Raw genomic sequence first — 18,914 nt, forward strand, 5'->3', positions numbered from 1 at the left:
ATTAGGTTTGACCATTCTCAAAAGCCTTTCTTAATCATTTGGATATTTATTTTTATTTAATTAAGAATTATTTGAGAATAGTTCTGTACAGTACTGAATTGCCCCAGATTATTTTTGGAGTAGGGCATAGTTTAAATATACTATGGTGCAGTGCAGCACCCATCCCTCTATAAGGTATACTGTTTAAAGATGAGGTCCTTGGCTTTGCCTTCAAATAACATGAAGATGTTTTTGTTGAAATATCTTGAAGACTAAAAAATAGTCATTATGTAAGGAATATTATTATAAGTGCCCAGTTAGAGGCTAGTAGTTACAGAATTTTAGGAAAATCTTGTTGTTTTGTGATATTATTGTTGTTATTTAAACAAGAGGGATATAGGCATGCCAAATATAAAGGGATGTGTGTTTGAGAACATGGAGCTGTAATTTATTAGTAGGTAATGTGATATTACACATCTTTTCACATTTCTGGGATGGCCCTTAATTTTTGTGATTTAGTACATACAGGGTCTAGGAGCAGGCCTGTAGTCCCAGGTACTCCAGAGGGTGCGGTAGGAGGATCACTTGAGCCCAGGAGGTCGAGGTTGCAGTCAGTTGTGGTTGTGTCACTGCACTTCAGCCTGGGCAATAGAGTGAGACCCTGTCTCAAAAAAAAAACAAATTACATTCTTGTTACTTAGCTATGGTTTAAGACATACTTTCACAGTACATTTGATATCGTGTTCAGCTTAATTTTATTCTGTTGATTTAGGTGTTGGCTTTAAAATCAATACCTTCCTTTTTCTTGCCCCTATAGTATATCCGGAACTGTGTAATGAACAGGACCCTGCCCCATTTTATACTTGTGGAATGCTGCAAGATCAAGAAAATGTATGAACAGGAAATGATTGCCATAGAGGCTGCCATAAATAGAAATTCATCTAATCTTCCTCTTCCATTACCACCAAAGAAAACACGAATTATTTCTGTAAGTTTTATTTCTGAATCTTTAGTAATCCCAAAAGGCATGTGATTGTGTTAGTTTACGTAAGTTTCACACGTATTTCCTTTGCTCACTTCTCCTTCTGTGAAACCAATGCATATTTGCCAAAAATCTATCGTTTATTTAAAAATTATCTTTCTAGATACTATTATTTTTACTCAAGCTGCAATTAAATGTAAATATGCCATTTATATTTTTGGTGTTTCTTTTCTGCTAAAGAAAAATGCCATCAAATTATAGATTTTGATTTAAATACAGGACTTCAGTGAGTAATTGGAGACATTCTAGTAGAAAAGTTAGATGTACAGAAATAATTGAATTAACCAGTATATTTCATTTCTATCAGCCTAACCATGATAGTGTTTTTGGTATAATGTACCTGCTTTCTTAATACTGAATTCTTTTAGTATTAAACATATGTGAAGGGCACTATTTTTTTTTTTTTGAGAATGTAATATATTCGTATAAAGCAAATCTTAAGCTTGTTAACTAAAAAGTTAACACTTTTTAGTCAGTTATTCAGTCATCACAAATGGTATATTTAACTGCTCCTTACTGATGTTTTTTCTATATTAATATAAATGTTAAACTTAATTTATACAAAGCTTTTATTACTATTTGCTAATGCTTTTAATTTAGTGATATCTCTTAGCATTAGTGGAATGCTGCGTATGTTTTGCCATGAAAGCCAAGTGTTAGGAGTTATAATGTTTAATTTAGTGTATATGACTTTCAGTTGTTACTTCAGAGTTCTATTTTCATGATTTTGCCAATAGACATTAGAACTAATGACAGTTTCATTGCTAGCATAGAATATTCATTTGTTTCATTAAAATAATTTGTATTTATTTTATTCTTTTACAGCATGTTTGGGAAAATAACAACCCTTTCCAAATTATCTTGGTTAAGGGAAATAAACTTAACACAGAGGAAACTGTAAAAGTGAGTACCCACTAAGATTTGGATTTGCTATCTGCTCCAGTGTTTGAATTATTCGCTGATATGCTCAGTAATGTCACATTGGAGATTGAGTTTTACCCATATTGATCAATTACATGATACAGAATATGGTAATTTATTATTAAGACTATTGATAATTTTAATTAAAATTTTGTTTAAAAGTTCAACGACTTTTGAATTGTTAGAGATCCACTGGAAAGATTGACATTATTTTTCCAGTATATGTTACATATTTCTTCTGTATGTTATATAGAAGAAATATGTAATATAGATGGGTGAGACTGAAGAAAGTTGAGAGAAATAATTCAAAGGCACAAGGATAGAGTTATCTTGGTTGAATAATTCTAGAGGTTTACTGTACAACATGAAGACTATAGTTAATAATATTGTGTACAGTAAATTTGCTAGAAATGTAGATTTTAGGTACTCTTACCACTCCTCACTGAAAAAAACAAAGGTAACTGTGTGTGATGATGGATATGTTAATTATATTTCAGCAAGTGATATTTAAGCCACAACTATAAATCACTTTTTTATGCAAGCTTACTCTCCTCTCTCAGCCTTGCCTAGAGCTGCATTGAACCCCTCCTTCAGTCTTTTTTTTTTCTCCCATTTTAAACTTGCCGAGCACAGAAAACATCTAATACCATTTCCTGGAAGAAAATAGATTGCTACGTTATAGACCACAAGTTGTTAACACGTGGGATTTATTGCTCAATCCCACACAGTAAAGCATTTATTTTTCCTATTTTGCTGGGTAGGAAATTAAGTGAATAATTTTTGTGATCCAAGAAAGAGATTTGATTTGTTTGAAATGTTTGTGGCAGTGAAGATATATTCAGGAGCCTCTTGTCAAAAAGTACCAATGACTTGCTTTTGTACATGGGCATTAAAGATTTTGGGGGAGAATAGAAGGGTGGTTACTACCTTTGGTTGTTAGACAAGCGGGTGAGGCTGAGAAGAAAGTTGAGAGAAGTAATTCAAAGGTACAAAGATAGAGTTATCTTGATTGAGTAATTCTAGAGCTCTAATATATAACAGTTAATAATGTATGCAGGAAATTTGCCAGGAGAGTAGATTTTAGGTACTCTTCAAAAAAGAAAGGTAACTATGTCTGGTAATGGATGTGTTAATTTACTTGACTGTGTATTAAGCACTTCACTCTATATTAAAACATCATGTTGTATACCTTAAATATATACAGTTTTAGAAGAAGATTCTTTGAGTACCTATCATTAAAATAAAGGCTTTGCTTTTATATTTTCAACTAGATTTTTCTTTTTAATGAGTGTATTTATGGCCGATTAACTTCTATTTTCTATTTTAGTGATAATCCTGTTTTTAATTTAAGTTTTTCAATTGCAAAATTATAACATGACTAATTTGTGCAAAAAATGAAAAAATGCAAACAGGCTGGGTGTGGTGGCTCACACTTGTAATCCTAGCACTTTGGGAGGTGGGCAGATCACTTGAGTCCAGGAGTTTGAGACCAGCCTAGGCAACATAGGAAAACCCCAACTCTACAAAAAAATACAAAACTTAGCTGGATGTGTTGGCATATACCTGTAGTCCCAGCTATGAGAAAGGCTGAGGTGGGAGAATCGCTGAAGCCTGGGAAGTCGAGGCTGCCCTGAACTGAGATTGTGCCATTGCATTCCACCCCCGTGACAGAGCGATACCTAGTGTTCCCTCCCCCCCGCCCCGAAAAAAAAGAAAGGAAAAGAAAAAGTGCAAACATGATTAAGAAAAAAGGTGTACTGGTGTCTCCTTACCATCATAAGGGATTCAAAGTTAACAAGCTTTGTGAATGTTTAAATATATAAACTCCCCTATGATATGGGAATTAAAGAGGTTTTGGTTGTGTTTATTTCTGTGATTTGTCAATTGGTTTGTTGACAAAAGGGATAATACTATATACATTGTTCTATAACTTGATTTATTCACTTTATAATACATATTGGACAGTCCTCTGGATTAGTAAATAGACTTCCTTCAGGTTTTTTTTTTTTAACAAAATTTATTTAGAGACAGTGTATTTCTATGTCACCCTCAGTAGTGCAGTGGCATGATCATAGCTCAGTCCTGGTCTCAAGTGATCCTCCTACCTCAGCCTCCCAAGTAGCTAGGACTACAGGTACACACCATCACTTATGGCAAATTTTTATTTTTATTTCTAGTTTTATAGCGATGAGATCTTGCTGTGTTGCCAGGGCTTGTCTTGAACTCTTGGCCTCAAGGAAGTCTCTTGCTTTGGCCTTTCAAAGCACTGGGATGTAGGCACAAGCCACCATGCCAGACCAGGATTTCTTCTTCTTTTTTTTTTTTTGAGATGGAATTTCGCTTTTGTTACCCAGACTGGAGTGCAATGGCACGATCTCGGCTCACCACAACCTCCACCTCTGGATTCAAGCAGTTCTCCTGCCTCAGCCTCCTGAGTAGCTGGGACTACAGGTGCGCACCACCATGCCCAGCTAATTTTTGTATTTTTAGTAGAGACGGTGTTTCACCTTGTTGACCAGGATGGTCTCTATCTATTGACTTCGTGATCCACCCGCCTCGGCCTCCCAAAGTGCTGGGATTATAGGTGTGAGCCACTGCGCCCGGCCAGGATTTCATTTTTAAAGGCAAAAATCACATGGAGTCAAATCTACCCTCAAGTTTTCTGGAATATTTTATATATATATGGTTTTATTTAGTAACTTGTATGTATAGATATAGAATCTAGTAACATATGGGAATATCTATTTGTTCTTCTAATTTGCCAGCTTATCATATTTGTCTTCCATAGATAATTTATCAGTTCTTTAATTTTTTTATGGTTGGTATTTCTCTGCAGCCCTTTATTTAATTTCTTCCTAAAGAATGTCCAAGAAGCCTTCATTCATGCTTTATTTTTCTCAAGCATTATGCATTATTTCTTTGTCAGTTGTCAGAAACCTAATAAAGTCATTGACATTTTATGTCCATATGTTTGCCACTTCTGTCAGCTATCAAGCTTGATTGATTCTATTGTTTGCAGTTGCTATGTTCATAGAGAGGATTAGCGGCCTTAATGCCAGTAGTATTTAATGTGTGTACCTCACTTCACCCTACCTAGCACTGTAGTTATTTTTTCTTTCTTTCTTTCTTTCTTTTTTTTTTTTTTTTTTTGCGACAGAGCCTCATTTTGTCGCTCAGGCCAGAGTGCATTGGCACTATCTTGGCTTGCTGCAGCCTCCGCCTCACGGGTTCAAATGATTCTTCTGCCTCAGCCTCCGAGTAGCTGGGTCTTCAGGCGTGTGCCATCACACCTGGCTGAGTTTTGTATTTTTAGTAAAGCTAAGGTTTTACCATATTGGCCAGGCTAGTCTCAAACTCCTGACCTTGTAATTCACCTGCCTTGGCCTCCCAAAGTGCTGGGATTACAGGCACGAGCCACTGCGCCCAGCCTATAGTTCTCTTTGTCTTTCTTCTGCCCAGCAGGATTATATAGTTGAATTTGAGTACATTAAATGTAATTATGACATGATTTTCCTGTAGATATACCTTGTTACATAGGTTAGGAGCTCCAGTAGAATGTTAAAGCGAAATCTGAAGAAAGGTGGCTGCTTTACATCTTTCTTTCGAATTTTTTTTCTTTCCTTTATGCACTGGCTAAGACTCCCAGTACAATTTTAAATAGAAGTGATAAGAGTAAATTGATTACCCTGGGTTCTCCAGAGAAACAGAGGCAATAGGATATAATATGTATATCTATATCTGTATATCACTTATAAATAAGGAAAAATTATAAAAGATTTGTTATAAGAAATTGATTTACGTGATTATGGAGGTGGGCAGCTGGAGACCCAAGAGAGCCAGTGGTTGCATTCTAGTCTGAATCTGAAAGCCTGAGAACCAAGAATGTCAGTGGTGTAGTTCGTATCTGAAACCTGGTAGACTTGACACCCAGGAAGAGCTGATGTTTCATTTAAGAGTCCCAAGTCAGGAAAAAAAGCCAATGTCCCAGCTAGAAGACAGTCAAGTAAGAAGAATTCTCTGTTACTTGGAGAGGATAGTCTTTGTTTATCTTCAGGTATTCAGCCAATTGAATGAGGCTAGCCCACATTAGGGAGGTGGGCTACTGATTAAAATGTCAGTCACATCCAAAATCACCCAGAATAATGTTTGAGCAAATATCTCATTAGTAACACCCAGAAAAATGTTTGACCAAATATCAGGGCACCCTGTGACCTAATCAAGTTGACACATAAAATAAACTATTACAGTAGACTCCCCCCAGGCAGAGTCTCACTCTGTCGCTCAGACTGGAGTGCCGTAGCTCAATCTTGGCTCACTGCAACCTCCACCTCCTGGGTTGAAGTGATTTTTGTGCCTCAATGTCCTGAGTAGCTGGGATTACAGGCACCTGCCACCACACCCAGCTAATTTTTGTATTTTTAGTAGAGATGAGGTTTCACCGTGTTGGCCAGGCTGGTCTCAAACTCCTGACCTCAGGTGATTCACCCAACTAGACCTGCCAAATGCTAGGATTACAGGATTGAGCTACTGCACCCGGCCTGACATACTGATTTTGTTCTTAATCTTAAAGGACAGCATTCATTCAGTCTTTCAACTTTAAGTATAACATTAGTTGTAGTTTTTTTCATAGATGCCTCTTATTCATAGACGTCTCTTGTTTAAGAAATTTATTTTCTTCCTAGTTTGCCGAAAAGTTTTATCCTTTAAGAAAAAGTTGATTACTTTTTCTGCATTTTTTGAGATGATCATTTGATTTGTAAATTTTAATCCATTGGTTTTCAAAAGTTGAAATCAACCTTACTATTCTGAAATAATGTCCACTCGATCAACATGTGTTAGCTCTTTAATACATTATTAAATTTGATTTTTTAATATTTCGTTATGGATTTTATTGTCTATGCTCATAAGGAAAATTGAGGAATATTGGTGTATACTTGACTTGTAATGTCTTTCTTTGATTTTGGTATTAGGATAATGTTGGTCTTATAATGAGTTGAGAAGCCTTCCCCTGCTTTATTTTCTGGACAAGTTTACATGGGATTGGTATTATTTCTTTCTTAAATATTTGATAGAACTTACTCCATGCCCTCTGAGCCTTGAGTTTTCTTTGTGGGAAAGTTTTTAATTAGAAATTTAATTTAGGGCCAGACGCAGTGTCTCATGCCTGTAATCCCAGCACTTTGGGGAGGCCAAGACGGGTGGATAACATGAGGCCATGAGTTGGAGACCAGCCTGACTAATGTGGTGAAACCCTGTCTCTACTAAAAATACAAAATTAACTGGGTGTGGTGGCAAATTCCTGTAATTGCAGTTGACTGGGAGGCCGAGGCAGGAGGATCGCTTGAACTTGGGAGGCGGAGGTTGCAGTGAGCTGAGGGCATGCCATTGAACTCCAGGCTGGGCAACAACAGTGAAACTCCATCTCAAAAAAGAAGAAAAGAAATTTAGAATTTATTTAAAGGACATATAGGTAGATTTTCTGTTTCTTTGTGTCAGTTTTGGTAATTTTTGTCTTTCAGAGAATTTGTTTTTTTATTGTTTATTGGCATAAAGTTCATAATAGCCCCTTATATTAGTTTTCTGTTGCTGGATAACAAAAGTGCCATAAACTTAGCAGCTTAAAACAACATTTACTTATTAGCTCAGCAGGCATGGAGTAGCTAGGTTCTGCTTATATAGTCTTACAAAGCTGAAATCTAGGTGTTAGTTTGGCTGCACTCCTTTTTGAAGACTGAAAGAATTTGCTTCCAGACTGATTCAAGTTGTTGGCCCTTTTCTGTTCCATGAGATTGTAGGTCTGAGGTCTCCAATTCCCTGCAGGCTGTTGGCTGGGGTCTTCTCTCTGCAACTAGAGGCAGCTCTCAGATCCTTGCCCTGTGACCCTCTCTAACTTTTGAATATGGAGGATTTCTCACACATCAAATTTCTCATGCTTTGACTCTTGCTAGGAATTGCTTAGTCATTCTTAAGCATTCAGCCAGAAAGTCAGGCTCACTGAGGATTATCTGCCCTTCTTAAAGCTGTCAATGTCATATAGTACAACCCAATCATAGGCATCTAATCCATCGTATTTGCAGTCTGAGAGATCATACAGGACACATGACTCTATAACGAAAATCTCGTGTTCAGGGTTGACTCATCACTATGCCTGCCTGGCACTTGAACATCTTTCATCTCTGTGGGACTGCTTGGAATTCTGTAGCATATAGCTTCCTGGTCAATCTTTCCTTGGCCTTGTGGGACTCTTTGATTTTTGTATTTTTTAAAGGCAGAGTCTTGCTCAGTCACGCAGTTTGGAGTGCAGTGGCATAAATGGCTCACTGCAACCTTGACTTCCTGGGCTCAAGAGACTCTCCTGCCTTAGACTCCTGTGTAGCTGGGATTACAGGCATGCACCACCACACCCAGCTATTTTTTTTTTTTTTTTTCCACTTTTTGTAGAGACGAGATTTCACTGTGTTGTCCAGGTTGGTCTTGAACTGCTGGGCTCAAGTGATCCTTCTGCCTCAGCCTCCCAAAGTGCTGGGATTTCAGGCATGAGCCACTGAGCCTGACTAGCCTTGTGGTGTTTTTATCTTTCATGTATACATCTTAATTAATATTCGGCAGAAGCCTGAACTCAATGTTGCCTAAAATCTGTAAGATGGCATTATTTGTAACTATTTATAGCTCTAGTAGGAAAAGGGTCTTCTAACTTTCAGAGAAAGTATGAATTGCCCCTGGGTGTGGTGGCTCATAAGGTGATCCAACCCACCTTGGCTCCCAGCACTTTGGGAGGCCAAGGTGGCTTGGATCACCTGAGGTCAGGAGTTCAAGACCAGCCTGGCCAACATGGGGAAACCCCATCTCTACTAAAAACACATAAAAAATTAGCCAGACATGGTGGGGGGCACCTGTAAGCCCAGCTACTCTACTCGGGAGGCTGAGGCAGGAGAATTGCTTGAACCCAGAAGTCGGAGGTTGCAGTGAGCTGAGATTGTGCCACTGGACTCCAGCCTGGGCACAAAAAAAAAAAGAGTGGGACTCCTTAAAAAAAAAAAAGTATGAATCCCACCTCTTTTTCTCCTCTTTTTGTTTCTTTTCTCTCTTCTGAGTTGCCTCAGTCTCTGAACAGTACTGTGGCAATAGCAACAGTGGTAGCAGGGCAGTGGCAGGAGTAGTAGGGACAGGTAGAGCCTAAGACTCAGAGTTGAATGTCTGCTTCAATTATAGGAGTTGTAATAGCAAGAAAATGAAGTAAGTCTCCCCTTCCTTTACCCCCACCCCCACCCCAGTATTTAGTATAGTTGCAGGAATGTGGGTCAGTAAAGTCTCAGCTTTCTGGTTGGATACCAAGAAAAGGGAAGCTCCGGCCTACTAAAAAAATACTTGGAACACTGCAGAGTAGATAAGCTCAGGAAGCAACCTCTTAAAGTTAGTTGTGCTTATAAGCTTATTCCTGAGCTGTACATATGAGGATCTGCTCTTAACAGTCTACATACTTTGAGAACTGAACAGTGGCATATTCCATTACCCAAGTCTCAGAGTGGTTAATGTGTAGTACACACATAGGACAGATGCAAATAGCCCTGCAAGAAGACTCGAAAACTGAACTGGTATTGGAATTGCAGCTCACAGAAGGCTCATGGAAACTTGCAACTTTTGAACCTAACTGTGGTCCCCTAAAACAAAAATATCAGCATTCTCCATAGAATATAAACAAGACCCAGTGTCTCATAATAGTCAAATTATCTGGAACACAATTCAAAATTAGTTGACACATAAACAATGAGGAAAATGTGAAGTTGTGTGGACAATGATAGTTCAGTAGATGTCAGTACCGAGATGACACAGATGTTGGAATTATCTCACAAAGACATTAAAGCAGTTATGAAAATACTGTAACAACTAGGGCAAATACAATAGAAGGGACTGAAAAGGGAGAAAGTTTCAGCCATTAAATAGAAGATATAAGGAGGAATCAAATGGAAAATTTAGGCTAAAAAATATAATAACTGAAATTTTAAAATACACTAAATGGACCCAATAGCAGAGTGGTAATGAGAAAGGAGAGAGTCAGTGACCTTAAGGATTCATCAATACAAATTTTCCAGTTTGAACAATAGAGAGAAAAACGGGAGAAAAATTCAACAGAGCCCCAGTAACCTATGAGAAAATGCTAGAAAGTCTAACATTTGTGCAGTCTGACTTTGAGAAAAAAGAGAAAGAGTATACAGTTCAAAAAGACTACTTAAGGAAATAACCACAGGAAACTAGATTATTGACAAAGTCAGCAAAAGACAAAAACACAAATTCAAGAAGCCCAAGAGAAATACAAGTCCAGACATATCCTGTATTCACATGTATTAGTCATATATCATAATACCTCATAGCCTAGTTATATAGATCTCAGGACTCCTAATTTGTTAAAATATATAACCCAAGGAAATTGTATCTTTAATTTTAAACATTTAAAAAAATATATTTAGGGAGTGTAAATGCAGATTTCTTACATGCATATGTTGCATAATAGTGAAGTCTGGGTTTTTAGTGTATCCGTCACCCAAATAGTGACACTATACCCAGTAAGTAAATTTTCAATCCTCACACCCCTATCCTCTACCCTCCCACACCTTCCCTGTATCTTACTCTATCTTATTTCAGTGCCTGAAACACTAAATAAATATTTATGCAATGATTGAATACATTTTAATGTAACCGTCTCTAACATCTTATCCTTAGTTTAAGGTCACACAGTATTCTCATAAGTCAGAACAAAGCTACCTTTTTAAAATTGTGATGTAATAAAGAATATATATTTGGTCTCTGACCTGGCGTTAATCAGAGAGCTCCTTTAAGTCCCTTGTCATTTCCTGAGTGATAGGAGCATCTATTATTATAATGTTTGATCTAGTCTCTGTGTCCTGACAAAAGAGCTTTCAAGATCTGGGTAATGATAGGAGTGTCTTTTTGTATGCCGACAAGTTGAATAAGACTTAAAGCCCCTAGATAGCTGCAGGATGGAGCTGGTTGCCAGAGAAACCAACCAGGTGAATAGAGGATTGGAACTTTCAGCTGCACACCGGGACAGGAGTAGGAAGGGAGGCTAGAGGCCAACTTAATCAGCAGCAGCCAAAGATTTAATAACCATACCTACTTAATGGAGCCTCCATAAAAATCCTAAATAATGGGGTTTGCAGAGCTTCTGGGTTGGTGAATATATCCATATGCTGAGAGGATCATGCAGCCAAATTTCATGGGGACAAGCTCCTGCACTTGGGATCCTTCTGGACCTTGAAGTACACGTGTGTTCCTTTTCATCTGGCTATTTGTTTCTATTATTTGTAATATCCTTTATAATAAATGGATAAATGTGTTTCCCTGAGTTTTGTGTGCCATTAGACCAGATTGAACCTGAGGAGGGCATTTGTGGGAACTGTACTGTCTCGATTGATCGGCAGTACAGACAATAACCTGGGATTTGCAGTTGTCATCTGAAGTGGAAGTCAGTCTTAAGGAACTAATCCCGTAACCTGGTAACATCTGCTCTAAGTCCAGGTAGTTAGTGTCAAAATTGAATTGTAGGATACCAAATTGGTGTCCAGAGAGTTGGAGAATGGGTTGGTGTAGGAAAAACCCTCACACATTTGGTGTCTGAAGTGTATGAAGGTAGAAGAGACAGTTTTTCCTTTTTACAAATGATCAAGGCTGGGAAATTCCCAAAATATGGGAATTTCCATCTATTCATGCTACTGATCTTTTTTTGTGTCTAATATCTAAGGGCAAAAATGTAGTGGATTTTGGCCATATTGTGGAACAAGAAGGAAATTAAAGTGTTGATATGAAAAAAAAATCATATATTATTCAACACAGAACATTTTTAATTGGTGAGTATAGGAATGCAGCCTGTGTGTTGGCTTGGCATTTCCCTGCTGTAGCACAGTGGCAAGTCCTTTGCATGACAAAGCCTGACTTCTCTTGCTCTCGTAATGTTCTAGGGCTTGTGAAAAAGTGTTTCCATGAAAGTTTATTAAAATTGGATAACAAAACATGTAACTATATAAAGCATGGTTATACTTTTTTTTAGTTTTGAGACAGGGTCTCACTCTGTCACTCAGGCTGGTTTGCAGTGACGCATCCCGGCTCACCGCAGGCTCCAGCCCCAAGGCTCAAGGGATCCTCCCACCTCAGCCTCCTCAGTAGCTGGGACCATAGGTGTGCACCACCACATCAACTTTTTTTTTGAGATGGAGTTTCACATTGTCACCCAGGCTGTATTGCAGTGGCACAATCTTGGCTCACTGCCATCTCTGCCTCCTGGGTACAAGCAATTCTCCTGCTTCAGCCTCTCGAGTAGCAGGGACTACAGGCGTGTGCCCCCATGCCCATTTGTATTTTTAGTAGAGAAGGGGTTTCACCACGTTGGCTGGGACGGTCTTGATCTCCTGACCTTGTGATCCGCCTGTCTTGGCCTCTGGAAATGCTGAGATTACAGATGTGAGCCACCTCGCCAGCCTATTTTTTTTGAATTTTGAGTAGAGAGGAGATTTCACCATGTTGCCCAGGCTGGTCTCGAACTCCTGAGCTCAAGCGATACTCCCACTTCGACCTCCCAAAGCGTTGGGATTACAGGCGTGAGCCACTGTGCCTGGTTTTAAAGCATGATTAATTATACTTTAAAATTCTTTACTTCTCAAAGGATTGAAGATGACCGAGATCAAGCTTCAGGAAATAGGATAATTTTTACACAATTTCATGTGATACAGATTTAGAGAATGGATTTTGTTACTGCTTTTTCTGAAAACAAAAACTTTTTATCCTTTTTTTTTTAAATGGGAGATTCTAAATTCAGAGAAGGAAATTATCGTTATAAAGTTGGTTCTTTTTTTCTACTGTTCTTTTTAACCATTTGTCAACTTTGATAATTTTAGTAAATTACCCAGAGATTTCTCAACCAGAACTGATCTTAATGACTTGGCCTTAAATAAATCATACTTTGACTATTAAATAATGATTATTATTTTCAACAAAGTTTTTCAGAATGTGCAGGGTCTTCTTTTTTTTCTCACCATGCTCAAGTTAGACTAGTTCTTTGTTGTTATCCTTTCCCAGATTACATTTTTATTGTGGCTGTTCACAGCTGGTATGGGACTTATTTTGGGATCATTATAATTGATGGGGTTTTTTTTTTTTTTTTTTGAACTTTTATAACCCTCTCATCCCTAATTCTACTTCATTCCCTATACCTGAGTTTTGCCACTTGTTTTTGGATGCAGTTACAACTAGCGTTCTGTTTTGTTTTTAAATACTAGCTAACATTTATTGAGCCTTTATTATATGGTAGGTACTTATTTGTCTTTATTTCTCATTGCCTTTGTCACCAGAACATTGAAAAAATCTGGGTTGCAAGAGTAAAACTCCATCTCAAAAAAAATAAAAAATAAAAAATAATCATTTGTAAAACTCATAATTTTCTGAATAAACTATATTTAAATTCCATATTAAAAAGATGACAAATTCATGAAAAATCAAGAGTAAGAATTGCATACCATTTTTATCCTGATATTCTTATCTTATAACCTCCCATACAACAGATGCAAAATATATTTTATGTATTTTTTTTAATTTATGATTTACCAAATTTCATTTCACAATTACTTGAGGTGAGCTTACACTGTCTCACAGTCTCTCTCTCTCTCTCTCTCTCTCTCTCTCTCTGTGTCTCTCTTACATAACACATATAATATACACAGTTTTGACTTAAAAAAAAAAAAAGAGGATAGTTAATTGACAAGAAGTAAGGGAAAAAAAGCCCCAGTAGTAAGATTCCCAGTAGGTATGTGTATAATAATAAGATCCTGTGTAATTAATTGCTTAATGTGGGCTACATATTTGGCTGTCTGCTTGCCCTATACCTAGTGGACAAGACAAAGAGAAAACATGATCAGTTACAATGCTCAGAATCACATAAGATAAACTGGTTATTTATGGGTTTGTAGCATATTCTGGTACCATAAATTGAGAGAGATATGCTTAGGGAATCCTTATGAAGGAGACACAGTGGGTAATGTAGTGAGCACCAACACCCCTGACAACATCATATTATAGTAGGTAAAATAATACTTCACATCTCTCTTATAATGTCTTTCACCAAGTAGAAATAAAATATAATATTGAAAGTGTAATATGGAAAAAGTCATTCTAGAGGAGACCAAACCAATTCAATCTTAGGGCTGTATTCAGCCATTTGATGGTTTATCTTTTTTTTTTTTTTTTTTTTTGGGATGGAGTTTCGCTCTTACTGCCCAGACTGCAGTGCAATGGTGCGATCTCGGCTCATCTCAACCTCCACTTCCCAGGCGGGTTCAAGTGATTCTCCTGCCTCAGCCTCCCGAGTAGCTGGGATTACAGGCATGTGCCACCACACCAGGCTAATTTTGCATTTTTATTAGAGATGGGGTTTCACCATGTTGGTCAGGCTGGTCTCGAACTTCGGACCTCAGGTGATCACCCACCTCAGCCTTACAAAGTGCTGGTATTACAGGCCTGAGGTTTGTCTTTAGTTGAATAATAATATTTGGACTTCCTAAAAAAATAAATATTGTGTGCTTTTCAGGAAATTCTGTATGCATTTTTTTTTTCAAAACTGGATTTGGGAAAGTTTAGGCAGTGGAGACTTTGTTGTGTTCATTTAAGGTCAAATGAAGATCAAAGTATGTGTGTGTTTATATATGTATATACACATACATGTGTGTGTGCGCATATGCAAACATCAACTGAGCCTAGAGTAACATTAAAACCATCTTGGCTGGGCGCTGTGGCTCATGCCTATAATCCCAGCATTTTGGGAAGGTGGGGCGGGTGGATCACCTGAGGTCAGGAGTTGAAGACCAGCCTGGCTAACATGGTGAAACCTTATCTCTACTAAAAGTACAAAAAATTAGCCATGCCTGGTGGCAGGTGCTTGTAATCCCAGCTAACTCGGGAGGCTGAGGCTGGAGAAATGCTTGAACCCGGGAGATGGAGGTTGCAGTGAGCTGAGATCACACCATTGCACTGCAGCCTGGGTAACGAGCAAAACTTCATCTCAAAAAAAAATCATCTAAGAACATGAAGTTCCTAAGCAGAAACCATGTGTGAATAGACAGCACTGCTTCCTCACTCACTTTTCATGAAGATGTGTGGAGTGTTAGTTGCCTATGAAATCACTTTCATTTTCCTAAAATATTTTTGTAGTTAGCAGGCTGATTATCTCTCTGGAGAGTAAATGGTAATAAAAGTTTTGAGCAGTCAAAAGAAATCTTGTGTGATGAAATCGTTTTTTCTTTCTTTTCTTCTTTCTTTCTGAATGAGGCAGGATCTTGCTCTGTCACCCAGGCTGGAGATTCAGTGACACAGTCTCTGCTCACTGCAACCTCTGCCTCTTGGGCTCAAGTGATCCTCCCACCTCAGCCTCCTGAGTAGCTAGGACTACAGATGCATGTCCCCACACCTGACTAATTTTTGTATTTTTTTATAGAGATGGGTTTTCACCATGTTGCCCAGGCTGGTCTTTCTGTGCTCAAGGGATCTTCCTGCCTTGACTTCCCAAGGATTACAGGTGTAAGCCATCTCACCTGGCCTGAAATAGTAATTTTACGTTTGAAAATGATCAGTCATGGTGCTGGTCTGCCTGAAAACATTTGGCATGGAGAAGAGGCAGGCGATTAGGTTTATCCAGAATACAGACTTCCAGATGAGTGTAATGGGATTTCAAAATTATCTGCACTTGCAGATAATTCTGGTGAGAGTGAAGGCAGACAAAGCTATTAGAGAAGTGGAGAAAGAGGTGCTGGTTGTTAAAATAGAGGTCTTAATGAGGGCTACAGTTTTCCTGTGGGAACGTATTAATAGGAGTGAGTTGGAATTGGGGTGGGAAGTGGTTGGAAACTGGGATGTAGTAATTAATAATTTGTAGGTGCTAAGGTGTGCTGAAGTCAAATTCAGGGTGGGATTGTGGGATTGTGTGGCTGAAGGGAAGGAGAAAAGTACCCAGTTGGAGATTTTGAGGTCGAGGAACTCAGAAGTCACTGGGTTGTTTGCCTCAGGCATGTAGACCCTGCATCATGACCTCTTAGTGATTTTCTTCTCAGTCATCTTCAGATCTTGGAAAGCAATTACTGGTATTTTCCTTGTCAGAAACTTGAAAAAGTACACCACCTTTGCCTGATTCCCAAGCTTTTTTTTCTAGCCTAGATATTTCTTCAGTCTCATTTTCTATATCCACGCTGTACATACACGTTTCTTCCCCCCACCCTCTTTTTTTTTGCAGAGCAGTGTTTGCAGAGCAGATTGGGAGTTTATATGAATTTAGTTTAAATGTTGAGTATATAATGTCATACAAAATTTTTGATAATGTGTTTAAAGCTGTGAAATGGATTATTTTTTCAGCCTTGAAAGACTTCTTGTTTGGGCGAGGTGGCTCATGCATGTAATCCCAGCACTTTGGGCAGCCGAGGTGGGTGGATCACCTGAGGTTGGGAGTTTGAGACCAGCCTGACCAACATGGAGAAACCCCATCTCTACTAAAAAATAAAAATAAATAAAATAAATAAAAAATTAGCCGGGCATGGTGGTAGGTGCCTGTAATCCCAGCTACTTGGGAGGCTGAGGCAGGAGAATCACTTGAACTCGGGAGGCCGGAGGTTGCGGTGAGTTGAGATTGTGCCATTGCACTCCAGCCTGGGCAACAAGAGTGAAAGTTCAGAAAAAAAAAAAATAAAAGACTTTTCTGGAGATAATACAGAGCTGTTACAGACATTGATGGTAGGGCTGTTTTTTAATTGCTCAGGAGAAAATAATTGTTGTATGAATCTTACAGACAACTAAACTTTTATTTAGAGAAATAAAGTAATTAGGAATATAAAAAGTGAAGTATGTCTTAATATACCTTCACTTTTTCCTATTCTATCTAGTGTTCTATTTTAGCTGTTAAAAGTACTGTGCTAGCCCGGGTGCGTGGTGGCTCATGCCTGTAATCCCATCACTGAGGCCAGGAGTTTGAGACCAGCCTGGCCAACATGGTGAAACCCTGTCTCTACTAAAATACAAAAGTTAGCCTGGCATGGTGGTGTGCACCTGTAATCCCAGCTACTCGGAAAGCTGAGGTGGGAGGATTACTTGAACCCAGGAGGTAGAGATTGCAGTTAGCCGAGATCATGCCACTGCACTCCAGCCTGGGTGACAGAGTGACACCTCATCTCAAAAAAAAAAAAACCATGGTAATGTAAGTTTCTCATAACTTAGATACTTTGCATATAGCATATAAGGTAGATATAAAGATTTCCTAGAAGTGCTGTTGTATAAATCTTACTTTGTAATTTTCCTTAGTTCATAGTCTTAGAAACTAAAAACGAAAGTCCCCAGGCTTTTGGACTGATTTCTGGGAACACAGGAAAATACCATTTAAAGTAGTTCAGAGACATGGACTTAAAGAAAGATTCCTTAAGGGTGTGGCTACTTAATCCTCAAACTGCCTCCTTCAAAAGGGGGAAAAACCCAAATGGTTGCTTTAAAAAACAATACGTAATACAAAAATAGGCACATAGAACAATGGAACAGAATAAGAGCCCAGAAGGCTGCACACCTATGACCAACTTCTCACAAAGTTGACAAAAACAAGCAGTGGGGAAAAGAATCCCTATTCAATAAATGGTGCTGGGATAAATGGCAAGCCAACAGTAGATGATTGAAGCTGGACCCCTTGCTTACACCATAAACAAGAGTCAACTCAAGGTGGATTAAACACTTAATGTAAATGTACATTTACATTTACTTTAAATGTAAAAACCTCAAACTACAAAAACTTTGGAAGACAAACTAGGCAATACCATCCTGCACTTAGGAATGGGCAAAAATTTTATGACAAAGACACCAAAAGCAATCACAACAAAAGCAAAAATTGACAAGTGGGATCTAATTAAACTTAGAAGCTTCTGCAAAGCCAAAGAAACTATCAACAGTGTAAACAGCCTACAGTATGAGAGAAAATATTTGCAAACTATGCATGTGACAAAGGTCTAATAGCCTTCATCTATAAGGAACTTAAATAAATGTACAAGAAAAAAAACCATTAAAAGTGGGCAAAGGACATGAACAGACACTTTTCAAAAGAAGACATACGGCCGGGTATGGCGGCTCATGCCTGTAATCCCAGCACTTTGGGAGGCTGAGGCAGGCAGATCATGAGATCAAGAGCGCAACACCATCCTGGCCAACCTGGTGAAACTCTGTCTCTACCAAAAATACAAAAATTATCTGGGCATGGTGGCATGTGCCTGTAGTCACAGCTACTTGGGAGATTAAGGCAGGAGAATTGTTTGAACCCGAGAGGCAGAGGTTGCAGTGAGCCAAGATTGCATCACTCTACTTCAGCCTGGCGACAGAGCGAGACTCTTATCTAAAAAAAAAAAAAGACATATATGCAGCCAACAAGCATATGAAAAACTCACTATCACTGATCATTAGAGCAATGCAAATCAAAACCACAGTGAGATACCATCTCACACCAGTCAGAATGGCTATTATTAAAAAGTCAAAAAATAAGAGATGCTGGTGAGGTTGTAGAAAAAAGGGAACACTTATACAGTGTTGGTGGGAATGCAAATTAGTTCAACCTTTTTTTTTTTTTGAGACGGAGTTTCGCTGTTGTTACCCAGGCTGGAATGCAATGGTGCGTTCTCAGCTCACCGCAACCTCCGCTTCCTGGGTTCAGGCAATTCTCCTGCCTTAGACTCCTGAGTAGCTGGGATTACAGGCACGCGCCATCATGCCCAGCTAATTTTTTGTATTTTTAGTAGAGACGGGGTTTCACCTTGTTGACCAGGATGGTCTCGATCTCTTGACCTCGTGATCCACCCGCCTCGGCCTCCCAAAGTGCTGGGATTACAGGCGTGAGCCACCGCGCCTGGCCTAGTTCAACCATTTTTAAATGCAGTATGGCAGTTTCTGAAAG

At 38.5% G+C, this 18,914-nt stretch overlaps 1 protein-coding gene across 26 annotated transcripts in view; it reads left to right on the forward strand.

Moving 5' to 3' along the window:
• The window catches only part of PIK3CB (phosphatidylinositol-4,5-bisphosphate 3-kinase catalytic subunit beta), a 165,884-nt gene that overhangs the window by 83,559 nt on the left and 63,411 nt on the right, over positions 1 to 18,914 (forward strand). For all 26 annotated transcript variants that reach the window (XM_078354111.1, XM_054246992.2, XM_035278411.3 and 23 more), the window contains 2 exons: positions 797 to 967; positions 1,847 to 1,924. In XM_078354111.1, coding sequence (XP_078210237.1) covers positions 797 to 967; positions 1,847 to 1,924 — 249 coding nt within the window. The remainder of the gene's footprint in view (positions 1 to 796; positions 968 to 1,846; positions 1,925 to 18,914) is intronic.

This window comes from Callithrix jacchus, chromosome 17 (assembly GCF_049354715.1).
Source record: "Callithrix jacchus isolate 240 chromosome 17, calJac240_pri, whole genome shotgun sequence".
Lineage (NCBI taxonomy): Eukaryota > Metazoa > Chordata > Mammalia > Primates > Cebidae > Callithrix > Callithrix jacchus.